Raw genomic sequence first — 18,285 nt, 5'->3', positions numbered from 1 at the left:
TTATTGTTAAAGCTAGTTTAAGATGATTTTGTTTCTTTTACCTAAAGAACCTTAACTCATAGAGAATTTCCAAATGCACTTCAGTATCCCCAACTTCAAGCTTCGGGTCGTGCCCTTGCAGGTCCCCTGCCTCCTTTCCTGACCTCTTACCTCTCACTTCCTAACTTCACTGTGTGAAGCATAGTCCTTGAACAAGTTGGCTCCTGCCTTCTAGATGCTGCTCCCTCAACCCTAAATGACTGCCTCACATATGAAGACACCTGAGGCCTGGGCATTCAAGGCTCAGCTCACTCCTACCTCCTCAGGGAGGCCTTTGCTGATAATCTAAATAAAAATCATCCACCCCCTACCTTCTTGATCATAATACCCTGTTTTCCGGAGTTCTTATTGTCTGAAGTTGTTCTTTCACGGGCTGCTCTGCTGTTTCCTTGATTACAGTGTTAGGGCCACAGGAACAAGGACATTGCCTGGGTTGTCATTTCTCTTTCCCAAGTGTCTGGCAGGGAGTTAAATGTTCAATAAATACTTGGTGGAAATAATGAATGGGTTCCTGGGTCTACACACTGTGTGTGGGCCCAGCCAGTAAGGAGCCCCTCAGAGTTGTCTTTGGTGGGCAACTATCTGCTCCAGTCCTTTATCTTGGGGATTCATTCTCCTTTCCATGGTCAGGCAGCTGTTTCTTCTGTGCTGTTTTCTGCCTTTGCTTTGTCAAGAATTTCTTTCTTCCTTAGGAAGAAAACAAGAAAAAGCTCCTGACTGTTCAGTTGTGAACTCAGAATCTTGAAGGTGGGGAAGGAGAGACAGGTTGGACTTCAGGAGAAATGAACAAGTGACAAGAAGGGCCAGAGGCAGTCAGCCATTCCTGGGTCCTTGAGCTGTCCTACTCATTACGGTATACTTGATCAGCAAAAAGCTGTGATTATCCTATGCTACGGCTCAGAGAAGGGAAGGAGTGCTCTTGGCTTGGGGGAGGTCAAAGTACAAGGACTGATCCGAGCAGAGGGTTTTTCTATTTATTACAAAATTTGTTACACAAATACAGCTGACCAGAAGGTCTAAAAACAGCCCAGACTCTTCCAACCCTGATCCACTTGTAGACACAAGCATATGAGCCATGCTTACTCACAGGGGAGCCCTTCTTAGAATTGCCTGTTCCTCAGATGGTTCAGAGTCTTGGGTCCAGTAGCAGAGAGGAGCCCAACCTGGAAGGGTGACCTCCTGAAGCAGCCCTTGGTGGCAGCTGCCCTGGGTGATGCAGCAGCTGTAAGTTTCATAGTTCACATGTTCCCACCATATAAGTCAGATGAAGGGATGAAAAGAAAAGGGAAGAAGCTGAGGGCTGGGAAAGGGAGCCTGGAAGAGGCTGTCAGTGGGGGAAGGGCACACACTGGGTTTCTGGGTGAAGGTATAGGGTATTCACTTTAAAATGATTCTTTCAATTGTACGTATATGTTATATACTTTTCTGTATGAAGGTTGTATCTTACAGATTTTTAAATGTAAGAAAAACCCCAAACCTAAAAGGCTAGCAGTGGGTAAGGGGGCTCAGGATGGTACAGAAAAGAAGAAATGAAAGAGGAGGGAAGATGAAGGAAGGGGACAGTAACGGTAGAAGACGAAATCTCGGAGGTGGTGACGCTGGCCTCAGTTTCTCTTCTTCTGTCCGGAGGCTGGCTCTACTTCTAGGTACCAGAGCCCAACTAGCATACCCAGGATTGAGAAACCTTAAATAAGAGAAAAGATTGGAAGCTGACAGAGGCACAGAGCTTTCTCACACTCTTGTATGTCTGCTCTCCTGCCCCGGCCCTAGGGTGCAGTTCCCATGGGAGGTCTGGGGGAGTTGGATGCTTACTTGCCACCATCAGGGGTGCCAGGACGCCAATCGTGGGAGCTGCAGTCCCAAAGACAAACAGCTCGGAGAGGAAGTGCCCCAGGGCGAGGAGGAAGGTCCAGAGTGTGATGTGGTACAGCCTACAGGGGAGCAGACACGAATGGGAACGAAGTCCCGCTCATTCAGTGCAGAGGAAAAGCAGTGGTCAGATTCCACACACACATGAATACCAACCCACCATGTGGCTATGGCTAAAGGAAAAGGAGACTTGGGCCTGAGAAAGACCCATCTGCTCGAACACATCGATTTACCCTTTACTTAGGGCAAAATCGAAGGTTTCAGCTGCTCGACTGAGAGGAGAACAGTCCAGGCATCCAAAGTGGATCTCCAAGTCACAGCAAGGTAGGTGGTGAAGCCAGCCCCAGCAAAGCAGAGTCTGGGTTATGGCCATCCTAGCAGTAGAGGCCGTTTCTGGATCAATCTACTTACTCCAAGTGGCTTGGCTCTGTAGTCCAAGCCCACCTGGTAGCTGTTCAGCCAGTGGCTGATCAGTGCTCATATGATGGATGCCTAAGAATGAAGGGCCTGAATGCGGCATGAGCAGCGAGGACCTCTCTGGGGTTTTTAGATGCTCTTGCCATGGGGGCTGGTTACTTTGTGTTTTAGCCTAGGACAATGATCAGTTGGAGAACACAGTGGTAACCTCACGGACCAAGAATGTATTCCTTACTTCTGATTAAGAGGTGGAGAAGAGATAGGTTATAGGATGACTGACCAGTGGATTGGAGATCTTTTTTTCTAACTATGAAATTTTTAGAATTAGGAAATATTTCAAACGTACAAAAATTGTTGATCATAGAATACTATAATTAACCCGTATGCAACCAACACCCTGTTCCATCATGTTTCGACATTTTTGCTTCAGATTCTTTTTTCTAAGAAATAAAGTATTACAGATAGCAGTTAAAGCGTTCTATGTATCCTTATTCCCCCTAGATCCCATTCCCCTGCCTCCCTAGAAGGAACTGATATGTTAAATTTGATTTTTATCATTCCTGTGCATTTTTTATACATTTATGTTAATATGAATGTATGGGTGTTTTTGAATTTCTGGATTAGGAGGAAATAGAGTGTACATCAAAAGAATATGGGCCAAAGTCCATACCAAAGTCCCAGGGTGAAAAAGGCAACAAACAGAAGCCAGCATTTGTGGCTATCCTGCGTTGGGAGAAGGGGAAATGAATGGGTGATAAGAAGAGAAGTCTTATTCCAAAAGCACAGCAAATGAAAGATACGCCTATCATCAATTTATCATAGTAAAAGTCTTTCAAAGGATTATTTAATTCTCACTCCCTCCCAGGCACCCAGAGGGGTAGGGTAGAACAGATAAACTAGTTCATTTTATACATAAAGATACCAAGATGCAGAGAAGGTGAACAGCTGATCCTTGAACAGCATGGGTCCACTTATAGATGGATTTTAAAAGATAAATACAGTACAGTACTGTAAATGTATTTTCTCTTCCTTATGATTTTTTTTCCCTTATGATTTTCTTAATAATGTTTTCTTTCCTATAGCTCACTTTATTGTAAGAATACATTATATAACACATACAACATACAAAATATGTCTTGATTGACATTCTTATTGGTAAGGCTTCTGGTCAGCAGTAGGTCATTAGTAGTTAAGTTCTGGGGGAGTCAAAAGTTATATGCGGATTTTCAACTGTGGGGAGCCAGTGCTCCTGACTCCCATGTTGTTCAAGGGTCAACCGTATAATGAACTTGCAGCTACAAAAATAGTTACTATCAGGACTGAGACAAGAGCCCATTTTCTTGTTTTCGTTCTTGGGCCTTAGGCTGCTTCACTAAACCATACTGCTTCCAAAAATACATTTCAATCTAGCACAAGTCAAACCAGAGTTTCAAATTCAAAGAATAATTTAAGAAGTTGGAGAGATCACAGGGTTAATAGCCCTGCTTCAAATCCCACTTAAGTCTGTCTTCCTTAGTTCAAATTAATTGGGCCTCTAACATGTAGACCTGCAAACTCAGGAATGAAAATCATTACCTCCAAGGGTGGCTAGGAGACTTAATCAAGGTCATGTAGATGAAAGCTCCTGGCATAATCAGAAGTGCTCAGTAAATATCATTACCTCTTTTCCCAAATGCTGAAAGTTTAGATACGACAGAAAAATATTTTAGTGTGAAGTTGACATTTTAGTGGCCTTAGCCACTGACTTGAGCAAACTTTCCGCTTTGACTGTGGTGAGGACAGTTGGAAAGAGTTCGAGCCCCCTCCAGTGGCCAGCACCAGTTATAGCATGAAGACAAGAGGCTCTGCAAATGTTCCACACTAGTCTGAGTACCCTAGAAAAGCAGAATATAGAAATCCTGGGTTCCCTTTCACTCTCACCTACTGACTCTGCATAAGCTTATGGTGGTTTACTTGTGGGTTCCTTTTTTCATGGATTGTGATTTCTGTTCATTCCTACTTCTTAAGGAGGAATGTGAGAATAAGGTATATGTGGGTGGCTGCTCTAAAAAGAGCACACTATTCTATTTCTTTAGTAGAAGAAAGGCTGATTCTTTAGTAAAGAAGTAGAGGGGTATGATGCAGGCTGCTGGATCATGACACTGCCAGTTGCTATTCACTTCTAAAGAATTTTCAAACTTTAAACCTGTTAGGCCTATTACTTATTCTTATTCTTTTTATTATAGGCCTCGAAAGAATAGGACCTACTAACCTTTTATTATCCATATTCTATAGGCTAATGCATGAATATGAACAAGCCTCCCGGGGGAGGACCACACTGGGTATGCCTAGCACCTGATTTCCAACAAAAGGATGCTAAGTCTTTTCCTTCCCTTACATACGTCTTGTTGTGGATGTCGATGGCGCAGAGGCAGCGAATCACTGATGACAGCAGTGTCCAGATCCCAAAAGTCCGAGCTTGGAGGCCATTCACTATACAGCAGAGAAAAGAGTGTTGAGAGGAGAGAATTAGGATTCCCTCCAAACTCCTTTACTTCACTGGTGGTTCATGAGAGGCAGACTGCTCAGGCTGAAAACTCTGGCTGGGCAGAGGGGAGGCTCTGGTACTATATATGGGAACTAGTAGGAATGGAAGGAATTCAAGAATGAGAACTGTTCAGCTCCTCTTCAAATGTCTAGAGTTGGGTGGGGGCAGTTTCAAGAGTAGAAACCCAGAGTCTACTTAGGTAATAACTCCTGAATGTAGCAGTTTATACCTCTGTCCTGGAAGCCACTCTGGTGTGGGTGAAGTTCAGCAAGTCTGGATTGGGACAGGTTTGGGGGAATGTTGCATACAGTGGTGCATTAATGTAAGATGCCTAGGTCAGTCAACTTTCAAGGCTGATGCAGGAGAGAACTTGAAAATCCTGAGACCTATCTAAATGCTCAATCTGGTGTGGAAGAGACTGAACTCTTCTTCAGAATCCAGATCTATGTTATTTGAACAAAGCTTAAACTGGGCAGGCTTCCTGTGCATTTGGTACTGGAACAAAGCATTGCTTCTTTGGTGTTTGCTGAGGCCACCTTGCTCTTGGTGACTTTGTTCTGGTACTCTGTTCTTAGTAAGTATCTTGTCCTGTGAGTACTGATCACAGTCTACCTTAACAGTGGTCCTAGACCCTGGGTGTTTATTAGAGGCAACTAAAGACGTTTTATGAAATTACCAAGACCTGGGTACCAGACCAATTAAATCATACTCGCTGGAGGTAGGCCCTGGAAATACGCATTTTCTAAAAATACTCTCTCCCTGGGTGATTGTATTGTACAATCTAAGGCATCCTGTGGCCAGGAAAGGCAAAACTGTGAAAGCAAAGATACTTCCTTTACTGGTCTATTGAGCAAGAGAAATTTCAAGGGTAAGACTGATGACTGAAAGGCTTATGAATGTTTACTTGGGCTTTAAAGATTTTCCATCCTTTGGAAAACCAGAGAGTGATACCAATTTCACAACCCTGAAGATCTTTAGATGGTAGTAAGGTGAGAAAAAATTTCATATGCAAGCAAATATCTAGTGGTTGGCCCCAGAAGGCTACATTCTTTATAATGTCAAACCAGTTTGACAGCTCTTCTGATGAAAAGGCTGGGGAAATAGCTGTAGTTAGTGACACACAAAAGTGGAATATTTCATCATCTGTAGCCAGTTTAGGCATCAGGTGAAATTCTAGAGGACTAGGTCAGATAACCTCTAAAATCCTGTGAATCTACACAGCAGAGGGCAGTGTTTGAGGGGGGGAAAAGTGGAACTTTTCCAGATACTTTACTCCTATTGAGCTTGGCTCAAAATGAGCCTTAGCCTACTTAGATTCATTTTGTATGGAGATGTTACAGAAAAATGAGCTAGGTCAGAGCCCGAATCTGGGTTAGCTATAAATGTGACACAGAATTGTCAGCTGCGTGAAATGGTGCTGCAGCTCAAACACCACTACCCCACACATCAGTGCAAGGAAGCACAAGCTGAAATGTGAAAATACTCTCAGCTGGGAGGCTCAGGATACTGGGTAAGGCCAGCAGAGGCCTTCTCAGTTTCACTTTGGGAGACCAGTTCAGAGGAATTTTGGACATCTTCTCAGGGACTCTTCAGTGTTTGGGAAGAGCTTGGATTGGTAACTCCCTATCTGCAACATAGAATAAACCATGGCACAGCCTTGCTTCTGAAGAGGGCTGAGATCATATGAAAAGCTTTTTTATCGCTTTATAGTGGGGCATCCCAGAGTCACCAAATAACTCTATCTTCTCACTTGTCCTTGTAATACATTTGTATTGTCTGTGAAATGTAAAGGACAGTATAACATGGATGAAAAGGTATTGAGACAAGCTCGGGGGAAAAAGGGCCAAGTGCTATCCAGACAGTCTATTATTCCAGTGGCTTCCCGAGTTAGCCAGCAGCAGAATCACCTGGGAGGTTACAAAAAAATAGACTTGGGGCCCCACTTGGTGTAGACATTTCAGGAAATAAGTTTGGAGGAGAAAATAGGTACCTGTGGTGTTTGCTTTTAAATTTCTTAGGTAGTTCTCAAGTATAGCCTGGTCTGGGAACCACAGTTAGGCCACTCCCATACAGGATGCAGTTCTCTGACTTCTTACCAAGATCCGGCTTGCCAGTGTAGAGCTTTTCATAGAGGAAGGTGTGGTCTCGGAAGCTCTGCAGCGTGTTCCCTATGGCTATGATGGACACCATAACCAGCCAGCTTCGTAACACATTCAAGAAACGGCTCATGACTTCCCTCCAACCCGAGAAAGCTTTTTGCCTTGGGAACAAAGGCAAAAAACAGGAGACAGCAGTTAGTCTACTTCAAGCATAAGCTATTTGATTTGGGTAGTTAACTTGCATCCCACTCATAAGTTATCTGGGCAATCACTTTGCGAATTCCTTTCCAAGTCTCTAAAGCCCATCCACCCTCAGTTATCTTAACATACTATTCTTACTTCACAGGGTGAGTTCACTGCCTTTGGATATTTGCCCTATATCGAAGGGTGCTAACCTGTACCTAGAATAAAAAAGGCTAAATAACGCAATGGCTGGAAATGGTAAAGCCAGACAAAAATAATGGAGAAAAAAAGGAAACAAACGAAAAGGAGGTGTACAAATATTACTATAAAGTAATAAAATGGATTTGTGTGACACTAAGAGAAACTGGTCTTGATATTTACTCATACTAGTAGCAGTGAATCAACAGTATACTTTGCAGTAGGTGGCACAGTACTTATTTTTGTCTAAGCAACTTCTCCACAATGGTAGCCTAAATCAGAACTGTTTTCTCTTGGCTGGAAATCAGTCCTTTAATATCTAAACCCCTAGCCTAGTTTTTTATGTCATTCTTATAATGCAAGTGGCGCAAGGTAATGATAAATCTACTAACATATCCGTCTAGCTATTGATGACAGACCCTTCTAAGCACAGAAAAGCCTTATACATTTGAGTGGGATCTATGGAATGATGGCAATATTTACACTCTCAGGTGTTCTCTACTCTGGTTCTCAGGTCACTCATGCTCCATAAGCTAGAACAAAATAAAAGTTAAACTTTTGTGACTTGAAAACAAGCATGAAAATTGAATGGAGAAGGAAACAATAATGTTGGTGTTGGGTTGCAAGAGAGATTATGACAGGGCAGCCCCAGTGGCCCAGCGGTTTGGCGCCGCCTTCAGCCCGGGATGTGATCTTGGAGACCCGGGATCGAGTCCCGTCAGGCTCCCTGCATGGAGCCTGCTTCTCCCTCTGCCTGTGTCTCTGCCTCTCTCTCTCTATGTCTCTCATTAATAAATGAATAAAATCTTAAAAAAAAAAAGAGAGAGATTATGACAGCTAACAGTTACCATGCACTTGTATATGCCATGTATATATTATCTCATTTAATCCCTAAACAAGGTGGGTAGACACTATTACTATTTCCATTTGACAGATCAGAGTTGGCACGGAGAGATTAAGTGATTTTTTTTTAAATTTTTATTTATTTATGATAGTCACACACAGAGAGAGAGAGAGGCAGAGACACAGGCAGAGGGAGAAGCAGGCTCCACGCACCAGGAGCCCGACGCGGGACTCGATCCCAGGTCTCCAGGATCGCGCCCTGGGCCAAAGGCAGGCGCCAAACCGCTGCGCCACCCAGGGATCCCCCGAGATTAAGTGATTTGCTTGAAGTTACACAGCTTATGCGTGGCAAAGCTGAGATTCAAATTATGCTGTTGGATTCTATATTGCAATACTGCCTCACTGAGAATATTTTGATGAAGTTTCTATTCTCAAAGACTATACTATATACGCTTCTGCCTTGAAGTTGTATACAAAATCCAATTACGTTATGTACTTTTTGTTTAAAAAAAAAAGCTTACACGAATCCTTGAGGAGCAATGATTTCAATCAACTTGATTTAAATAAAACTCGTGGATAAAGAATTTGAGAACAGAACTACTACTTTTCATTTTCATTGTAGGGTTTTTTTTTTTTTTTTTTGGTTGTTTTTTGCTTTCCCCACAGTTCATCTGTACTGTTCAACTGCCCCACAGTTGTAAGGTTAACTTCTTGGGCCTGAAGTGGTGATAAGTCATCAGGCTTCCTTTGTCACTCTGGCACAAGTTTCAGTATGATCAGCTGAAATCGATATTAAAGTCAGCCATGGCATGAGACAGTGTGAAGCACTAAAAAGAAAACAAAATAGAGAAACAAAAAAAGGAGCTCTAGAGGAGGAAGCAGGAATCCCTCAGGGAGTGGTAGATGACAACAATGGATCTTGTTGAAGTCCAGAGAGAACAGAGCTTTATTGGAGATCAGAAGTGGTCATGGCATGGGCCAAGACACACCCCCCCCCCCATCCTTCTTATTTTCTCACCATTTCTCAATAGGAGACTCAGGCTTTCTCCTCCCAGGGTCAGAAACGCCTTATGGATAGCCCCCTTCTTTGAGAGAACTTATGCCCATTTTACGGAAGCACGTAGAAATCCTAACAGATGGCTGATGAGGGCAGAGCCTGAGCACTCTTCCGATCTGCTCTACCAGAATCCTCACCCCCATTTGCCCCAAAGCTTTAGAGCCTCTTAGAGTACCCAACATCTGTTCTCCAATTTTGTCCTGGCCCGTCCCAGGAAAGGTGTGGTGTTGAAACTAGTCAGGAGGGAGGTTCCTACCCTTCCAACTATCATTTTGTAGCTGTGAGACCCTGCGTGAGAAATCTGCAAAATGGAGCTTAAAAACAAAAAACAAAAAACCCATCTCAAGGGTTATTCCATGAGAAAGTGAAGGTTCCTTGCCCTGGGCTCAGAGGAGCCGCTCGTCCACTCATCCGCTCATTGGTTCGTCCAGCCTACCAAGCCCTTCTTCATCTTCACAGTCCCAGCTCCCCCGTCTCAAGGTCTCTCCAACCCTTGGTCTCGCCTCCATTTTTCCAGGCTCCCTGGATCCTTTCCGTCAGAGGCCACACAAACACGTCCCTCCCTCTTCTCCTCCACGCTGTCCGTACCTGGTGACGGGATCCCCAGCACAGCAGCGGGCAGCACCAGCGGGAGCCCCGGCAGCAGCGGCCAAGCTCCAAGAGGTCCGACGAGCGAGGAGCCCACCTGAGCCATTTGTCCTCGCCCCCGCCCACAGCCCGGCTCCAGGATTGGGTCGTTGCCGTCAGTCCTCGCCCGGATTGGCGGCTCCGGGTGTGCTCGAGCAGGAGATGGGGCGTGAACCCTTTTACTGCCAATCAGTGGTTGCCGATGCCCAAGCTTCGCCCTGGGTACCGCCGCTCGCGCCGCTGAGCCGTCCGGTTGACCGTGGCGCAAGAACCCCGGCGCTGGAGGCTAGTGGAGGGAGAAAGAGCGGGAAAAAGGAAAAAAAAAAAAAAAAAAAAAAAGGAAGTCGAGACTTTGGCTGAGAGCAAAGCTCTGCGCCCGCCGCGCGGCGCGGCGCGGCGCGGCGGTGACGACATTCCTTCGCGCCCAAAGCCGAGTGACGACATTCCTTCGCGCCCAAAGCCGAGCGTTTTTAAGCGCGGGGTGGCGGGCGCCTGCGCAGTGGCTCCGAGCGGGCGGTTGCTGGTTGGTTGTTGTAGTAACGGGGGAAGCAGCGGTCGGCGGCGGCCGGGAGCCCGGCTGGGGAAGGAGGAGGGAGGTAGGCGCCGAGCGCGGTCCCCGCCGGCCGGCCGGCCCCGAGCCATGGGAAGATGAGCCAGGTAAACGCCTGCGCTGGCGCGCTCCGCTCCGCGAGGGAGGGGAGCTCCCGAGTCTGGGCGGGCGCCGGCCGCTGCACTTCCCTCTCGGGGTCCGCGAGCAGCTGTTGGTTTCCGGGCGCGCTGGGCTGAATCGCCGCGGCGGAGTCCCCGCTGCCCTTCCCGCGGGGAGCATCTGAGGACCTGCGGGGGGTGGGACCGCGGGGCTGATCCCTTTAGGGCGGGGACGCTCCTCGGGCGAGTGTCCTTAATCTTCTTCCGATCGCCGTCTTCTCCGCTCGGCTGGCAGCCTGGAACGGGTTTGGCATCCCTTCCTCCCTTGGAGGTTTCGTGTGCTTTAATCTAAAGGACTTCCCGACACTTTGGGAAAGATCGAGAAATCCCGGTGGGAATCCTCGGAAGGACGTCTTCTTTGAAGTTGTTAGATATTGCCCGTTCCGCTGAGGATCTGTAGGGATCGTTACCGGGATTGCCAGGTTTTTGTTTTTTGTTTTTTTTTTTTTTTGGTCTTGTTGACGATCTTTATCATATTTTGAATGTATAGAAAAATGAGATCTGCAAAGATAGACATCACATGGTTATGTCGGAGTAATAGGGTTATGGGCATCGAAACGTTTTCATTTTCTTTACCTGTAATTTCAATCCCATCCTTAAACACAACGAACATGTATTTTTTACGGATGCGAAAAAAATATTTTAACTTAGAAATATCCTAATTTTTAAGGTCTATTTGGGAGTCAAATCATAGTTTGTGATTTTCAGTAATGGAGAATGATTTTTGAGAGTGTTTGGAAGGACAGTTTTTGTTTTGTTTTCAGCCATTTATGACCTTGATTCAGGAGAATATACTAATCTTATAGTTTAGTAGTTAAATTTGTTTTAGTGAAGTATGAGGGCATTTCACCTGTATGCTTGTCCTAGAGTCTAAAGAAATATTTTCAAGCATTGTATATCTTGAGTTTTTATTTTTAAAATAAAAAAAAAAAAAAGCAAGTTTTTCCAGCAAGGGGTCTGTCTGTTTTTGGGCAGTCATCCACCTACCTCAGACTTTCCTAAAAAGCTAATTTTTGTTAGTTTTAGTATATATGAGAAAATTGAAAAGCTCAAACTGAGTAACAGCTCTTTAAATACATGAAGGACAGACAGTATGTTTGAAAAAAGCCTTGATTTTTGTGGCATATGAGAGGCACTGTGATAGAAGGTAAGCTTCTAGATGTTGCACACCATTTAGGTAAATACTCATATTTGTTGCGGGGAAGATCAATAGCAATAATCACCAAGTAGAAAATGGCATTATGTTTCACATCATTTGGCTTTCTTGCAGGAATCCGTGCCACCTAAATTGTTTGACCCAGTGAATCTTCAAGGAAAGGTCCCTGAGGCCCCCATCTGCTGACTGCATGACAAACCCTAAAGGAAATGCCAGTCGTGATGGCCCGGGACCTGGAGGAAACAGCATCATCCTCAGAGGATGAGGAGGTGGTAAGCCAAGAGTAAGTAAGAGCAAGACTGCCTTGACCCTTTGCCTTTAGGGTGGAAAATAACTCTCTTTTACTTAAACCTTCTTTTACCTCATTCTTCCTTGGCATAGTCTGACTCTGGTTTTATTTTCTAGCCACGAACTAAACCAAAATATTATGAGTTGATCACCATTGGCTATCTGAAATGAGATAAGGTTCTGTTTCTGGGTTCATGAGTGAATCTTCGCTCTAGATATTGCTATTTGTGAACTCTTGACTGGAGCTCCTAACATTGGAGATTTTTAAATTTATAGATATTAAAGCAAAGGAGGTCTCCAACATCTATGAGATGTTTTATTTTCTCAAAAGCCTTACAATGATAGAAAATAGTATGTACCAGAATAACTGTGGGACAGTACGTTAGAATTCTATGACCTGTGCTGTGTGCCATTGGACCACATTGCTTTCCTGAGATCTTCTAGTTTTTTGATTGCTGGATTCTCATAATAATAAAAATGAATGATGGTAATAAGTGCAGCTTATCATTTAGCATAGATGACAGTAAGGGCTTTAACTGATGTGTCTCATTTAATCTGAGGATGTTATTATTCCCACTTTAGTAAGCTCAGCTTCACACAGATCAAAGAACTTTTTCAGGGGTTCAGAGAGTGTGAGTGATGGATTGAAATTCAGACCTGGTTTTCCTGGATTTTGAGGCACCTGCTATTTTGCCTCTTTGAACATTATTACATGACACAGAACAAAGAGAGAGTCTGACTTAAAATTAAGATTAGTTTTTAAGCTTCTCTGTGAATCCCCTTAGGTACACATGTGTGCTATGTAACCTGAAAAGTGGGGATAATACCTCTCAGGCTGTTTTGTAGGGGTATGGTTAGGATCAAATAGAATGATATGTATGAAGTTGCTTTATAAATGATGAAGTGCCATACAAATGTTAAGACAGTATTGTTACTAGCTTTAATATTGAATTTAAAGTGGATTTCTTATTATAAAGTAGAAGGTTACATTATTTAATGTAACTAGAAAAAATTATTGAAGCATTCATTTAGCTTTGGGGAAAGGCTTCCATCACTGTTAGGTCATAGAAAATAATAGAGCTTTGACATTATATTTGGGTCAGTCTTATTCAGGATAATTAAATGGATAATTCCGTCTGGTCACTTTATCCTCTTGTGACTTTTTGCTTTCTGTGTGCTGCCTCTTCCCTATTTCACGAAATTTTTGATTTTTGCGAGCATCAGTCTAATTTCAGGATCATTCTTTTACTTCATGAATATTTTTTATTAGTGCTCTTCGGAGTTGGGCTTGATCTCACCATCCTGAGATCACGACTTTAGTGGAAACCAAGAGTCAGATGCTCAACCAACTATACCACCCAGGCACCCCGACCCTGTGGGGGTAGTCTTTGATTAGCACTTAAAAGTGGGGAATATTGGGAAGAATCATAGTGTCTGGACCACCACTGTGATGGGTACCATCTGGCAGCTGATTGTTTGGGAGGAGAGCTGCCAAATCGTTGTCCAGCCTCATCACACCAGATGAGGAATACTGTGACCATAGGTAGTCTAGTGGCATTTAATAACTGCCTAACTTAGAAGTATTGATAAATGTAAATGATATTTTGAGATATGTGCAACAACTGAAATATGATATAAAAAATCTATAATGCAGACAGACTCAAAAGATACAGATAATGCTTTGTTGCCTATATTCATAATTGAGAAATGGCTAAATTTCTAGTAGAAGTTAGTGAACATACAGGTGTAATTCTAGTCCAGATTCATAGATTTTTTTTGCTCTTCTTCCTTTCAGACTCCTACTGTTGACTTTTGATTGTGAATGTTCCATCAACTCATGTCCTGTCTACCAGACACTTATTATATACATTAGGAATCTTAAGTCAGTCTTGTTTACACTTGAAGTAATATGCTTACATTTTTAAAGTTTTGGAAGTTATAAGGCCTTAAATCATCTAAAGATGTATATCTATGGACATCTGCTAGATCTGCTCAGATCCCAAGGCTGTATTAAAGTGTTAATGCCTGGCAGTCCTGGACTTTAGGACTAGAAACTATCCAGGCAATCCTTGTTTTGCATGGCATTATTTCAATACTAAATTTAAAGGGACTCTTTTTCTAGGGGATCTGAAATATAAATTTATATATAGATGTGGAAAGACTTGATATAAGAAGCCTTGTATCAAGTCGTTCCAGGCCTTAATTTCAATTTCCTATCATAAAAGCCAGCTTTATAGCAGCTCATGAATGTATAATTGGGGGAAAAAAAGATCAACAACAAATGATTATACAGTGAGTACTACAGGAGTTCAGAGACAAGACATCACTGTGGGCTGTTGAGGCTGGGGGAAGCCTCCATGGGGATGGCAAGATGTCCTCTGCCTAAGAGTGGGATCAAGTGCACGGAAGTGGGGAAGGCATTTCCAGCAGGGGCATTGGTATGAATTAGGCCTCGAAGCTTTGAGTATGTAGGCTAGATCCCAGGAGTGAATAATATATGTGCTGCATGAAATTGCTTCTTCTTTTTCTTTTTTTTTTTTTAAGAGTTTATTTATTCATGAGACACACAGAGAGAGGTAGAAACATAGGCAGAGGGAGAGGCAGGCTCCCTCTAGGGAGCCTGATGCAGGACTCTGTCTCAGGACCCCAGAATCATGACCTGAGCTGAATTGCTTCTTAAGAACCACAATGTTGTTAGACTTTCAATGAAGTGAACCTTGAACTGTTCTACTTCGGTAATTAAGCATCCAAGTCCTATGTTTTTTCATGCCTATAAGAGCATGTTTTCTTAGTATATACCAGTTTCTGGTATGAATGAAAATTTAAAGTTCCAGTTTTCAGTTTTCCTCACTATTTTGAATCTTTTGCCTTTAGCACCACCTGGTGGGAGCATGCTTTTAATGACAATATACCATATACTTTAAGCGTATTTTAGTTGGCCTCACTGAATTCATAATGTGTCTACCACCTCTTTTATCTTTCATAGGTTGTAAGTAGAAGGATTTCTCTGACAGGGATTTGGCTTTCCACAAATAGCATAGCTAGGGCCTTGGCTCTTCTCAGCCGTGTATCTGTCTATTGTGTTCCTCACCCTCGTCAGGCATTTTAACTTGTAGCAGTAATCCATTGTTTGTAAGTAGGAAGGCACCATGGTCCAGTTTATAGCTAGTGCTAGATTGACAAGGAACTTTGGCTAATTTCCAGAGTTTCTGTCCAAGACTTTGCAGTTTAGGCTGCCTATTTTTTCCTCTGTCCTCTAACTTAGAAATATAGTGGAAAAATTACAGTTGGAAGAGATCCTAGGAATCATCTGGCCTCATGCCTGCATTTTACAGGTGTTTAAGATTAAAAAGCAAGCAAACCACACACACACAAAATCCTTCTTGCTAAAAAGTGCCTTTGATAAATACCTTTCTCACAAATGGGCCCTATTACCCAGGTCAAAAAGCAGGAACAGTAAGCATTCACATTCCAGTTCTAGAAAACAGGAAATGAACTAGGCACAGTGTTCTTTGCTTTTCCTCACTAATAAAACACTTTGGCAGCTCATCCCAAGTCTCAAGGCTGCCTCAGTTCTGTTTGGTAGCCTGGCAGCCTGTGCATTCAAAACGGGGATCTATTGAAACTTGGGTTGGGAGGGTCTGACTTGGCCCTGAGCTTTGTAGTATGACCTTTTTTAAGGGGTGTGGTCATGTGAGTTTTTGAGAGCAGCCCAAATTTTGGCTAAATGGATCTTACTCTATTTAAGGAATTGGTTAGTGTAGGGTTCCCAGAGGGTTAGGTTTAAGGTGGTCTGTATACAAAACATCATTGAATTGTGATTAGGGAGATGGAAGGGTGGACGAAGCACAGGTAGGCACCTAGGTTCAGATACCTCTTCCTTACTTTACCAGCTGTAATGGCCTTCAGCAAATCACTTATCCTCTCTGAGGTATCTTTTTTTTTTTTTTTAAAGTTCATAGTGTGGGCAAGGAGATTGAGATAGCAGGTGAAAGCTCTTACTTTAATTCCTGGCACAGAGTAGAGACTCAGGTCATTTCTTTCTCTTCTGACTCCCTGGCACTAAGGAGGTTGGAGATTTCCTAATCTGTAAGTAAATAAACATCTGTCTAAGATTGATTAAACAGATTTCCTGAGGATAGATAGGGAAGGAGGTTAAAGTCAGATTTTTTTCTGGAGAAAAATATTGTTCCATTTAGTATAGGCTTGCTTTAAAATACAGGGTTTTAATGGAGCACTTGTATTTTGGTTTCCTAGCTCAGACTCTTAGGATGGGTCATCAAAATGGCTTAAAAAGAGACTGTAGGGTGTAAAAGGGTACATAAATTATTGTAAGTGCTATATATTGCATTCTTTATGTATGCTGAGGATTAAAACATAAATTGTCCTAAATAATAAAAGGAATTTAAAAACTTTAAAGATTTCTTTCCAACTGTCCCCCATAAAGGGAATTTATTAACTCATATTTAGGAAAGACTTGATTCTGCAACTCCGCATTTGCCTCTCAGGATGTCATATTTCTAATTCTTCCAGTAAGGTTCCCACTGACTTCCTGCTTTACCTATAGCTCGGGGCTTTCCTCTCAAGGTCACAAAATGACGATTGTACTTAAATACCTCATTCTCTTATACCATCAAGGGGAAGAGGCAGGAGACACAGCAAGCACCTCTTTCTCAGAGGGTCTCACAGTATATCTTCTGATACTCACTGGGCTCTAGTTGGTTTATGTGCTTGTCCCTGATCCACTAACTGGAGGGTGGGATGCCCCAATTGGCTGAGGCCTCTCAAAGCCTGTCCCTGGAGCAGGGATGGAATTAATCTTAACTAGACCACATGGCTAAGAATGGGAACTGAATGGTTTCCCATAGGACATTTTGGATTCTTGTTCCAGGAGGAAGGAAAGTTGCTAAGCAGCAAACCACAGTGATTAATTCAGATTTTTGAGCTGTCAACTAATAAAAGCCTTTTGTTATGGGTGTAGGGATCATCCCTGTATCATGTGGACTGGAGGCTGTAGGAGAATTCCAGTTTTGGTGTTCCATGCTGAGGCTATTCTGACAAAGGACAACAATATTCGTGTAATTGGAGGTAGGTATGGCGTCCCCGACAGTGGCAGGGTTGGGCGTGGCCCCAGTAACCTCTTCTTACAGAAGTTGATATCACATGTAAATAGGAAAAGGGCCTTGGTCATGAGAAAAATCTCATGATTTTTTTATACTTAAGAATTATTTGGAATTTCTTAAATTTGCTGCATCTTAAATTGCTTTCCTTCTTTGAATTCATTCTTCAGAATTATGTGTACATGTGTTGTTATTTTTTGTGATAAAAGACACAAAACAAAATGTACCTTTTTAACTATTTGAGAGTGTACACTTCAGTAGCATTTATACAGTCACAGTGTTGTACAACCTGCACTACTGGTAGTTCCAGAATGTTTTCATTATCCTAAAGTAAACTGTGTATCCATTAAGCAGTCACACCCTATGACCCCTTATTCCAGCTCCTAGTAATTGCTCATCTTTCTGTTTCTATCGATTTGCCCATTCTGGATATTTCATACAAATGCAGTCATAGAATATGTAGTCTTTTGTGTCTGGCTTTTTTCATTTAGCATAATGTTTTCAAGGTTTATCCATGTTGTAGCATGTATCAATACTTCGTTCCTTTTCCTTTTGTTTATCCATTCATCATTTGAAACAACAAAATTGGTAGTTGTTTCCATCTTTTGGCTCCTGTGAGTAGTGCTGCTCTGAAAATTGACATTCAAGCTTTTGTTTGAACACCTATTTTCAGTTCTTTGTTTGAACACCTCTTTCAGTTCTTCAGTTCTTTCAGTTCTATTTTCAGGTCTATGCCTAGGAATGGAATTGCCGGGTCTTATGGTAATTCTATGTTTAACTTATTAAAGAACTGCCAAAGGATATTCCATAGTGACTGCACCATTCTACATTCCCACCAACAATATAGGAAAGTTCCATTTTCTTCACATCCTCACTGACATTTGTTATTTTCTGTTCTTTAGATTATAGCTGTACCTAGTTGGTGTGAAGTGATATTGTGGTTTTGATGTTCATTTCCCTAATGACTAATGACATTGAACATCTTTTCATGTGCTGCATGGCTGTTTGTATGTCTTCTTTCTTCTTTAGAGAACTATTTATTCAAAGTTTGAATGGAGGTTTGAACTCATAATCCTGAGAGCAAGACCTGAGCTGAGATCAAGAGTTGGACACTTAACTGACTGAGCCACCCAGGCACCCCATCTTTGCCTATT

The 18,285-nt window shown here is 42.7% G+C and overlaps 2 protein-coding genes across 14 annotated transcripts in view; one reads left to right on the top strand and one right to left on the bottom strand.

Annotated features, from left to right (window-relative positions):
* Positions 1-999: 999 nt before the first annotated feature.
* Positions 1,000-10,199, bottom strand: ERG28 (ergosterol biosynthesis 28 homolog). 2 transcript variants are annotated; one of them, XM_055304071.1, is made up of 5 exons: positions 9,821-10,199; positions 6,949-7,112; positions 4,703-4,797; positions 1,852-1,970; positions 1,000-1,723 (listed from the first exon to the last, which is right to left on the bottom strand). In XM_055304071.1, exons 2-5 carry the CDS (start codon positions 7,079-7,081, stop codon positions 1,525-1,527), a joined length of 546 nt encoding a protein of 181 aa, XP_055160046.1. In that variant the 5' UTR covers positions 7,082-7,112; positions 9,821-10,199; the 3' UTR covers positions 1,000-1,524. The 2 variants fall into 2 exon arrangements, with proteins under 2 accessions (XP_055160046.1, XP_055160047.1); XM_055304072.1 differs by having other exon boundaries at positions 1,510-1,723; positions 4,707-4,797; positions 9,821-10,196.
* TTLL5 (tubulin tyrosine ligase like 5) overlaps positions 1,977-18,285 on the top strand; it is a 280,483-nt gene continuing 264,174 nt past the window's right edge. For 8 of the 12 annotated variants that reach the window (XR_008661655.1, XR_008661656.1, XM_055304066.1 and 5 more), the window contains exons 1-3: positions 10,329-10,516; positions 11,838-12,006; positions 16,993-17,099. Coding sequence is in view for 10 of the 12 variants with exons in the window: in XM_055304066.1 (XP_055160041.1) it covers positions 11,933-12,006; positions 16,993-17,099 (181 nt within the window). In the remaining 2 variants the exon portion in view is untranslated. Of the gene's footprint in view, positions 2,233-10,328; positions 10,517-11,837; positions 12,007-16,992; positions 17,100-18,285 lie in introns of those variants that run through there. The other 4 variants (XM_055304062.1, XM_055304060.1, XM_055304068.1 and 1 more) reach the window with 2 other exon arrangements.

The sequence above is a fragment of the Nyctereutes procyonoides genome, unplaced genomic scaffold, assembly GCF_905146905.1.
Source record: "Nyctereutes procyonoides isolate TBG_1078 unplaced genomic scaffold, NYPRO_anot_genome, whole genome shotgun sequence".
Lineage (NCBI taxonomy): Eukaryota > Metazoa > Chordata > Mammalia > Carnivora > Canidae > Nyctereutes > Nyctereutes procyonoides.
This window is presented reverse-complemented; position numbering and strand designations above follow the sequence as displayed.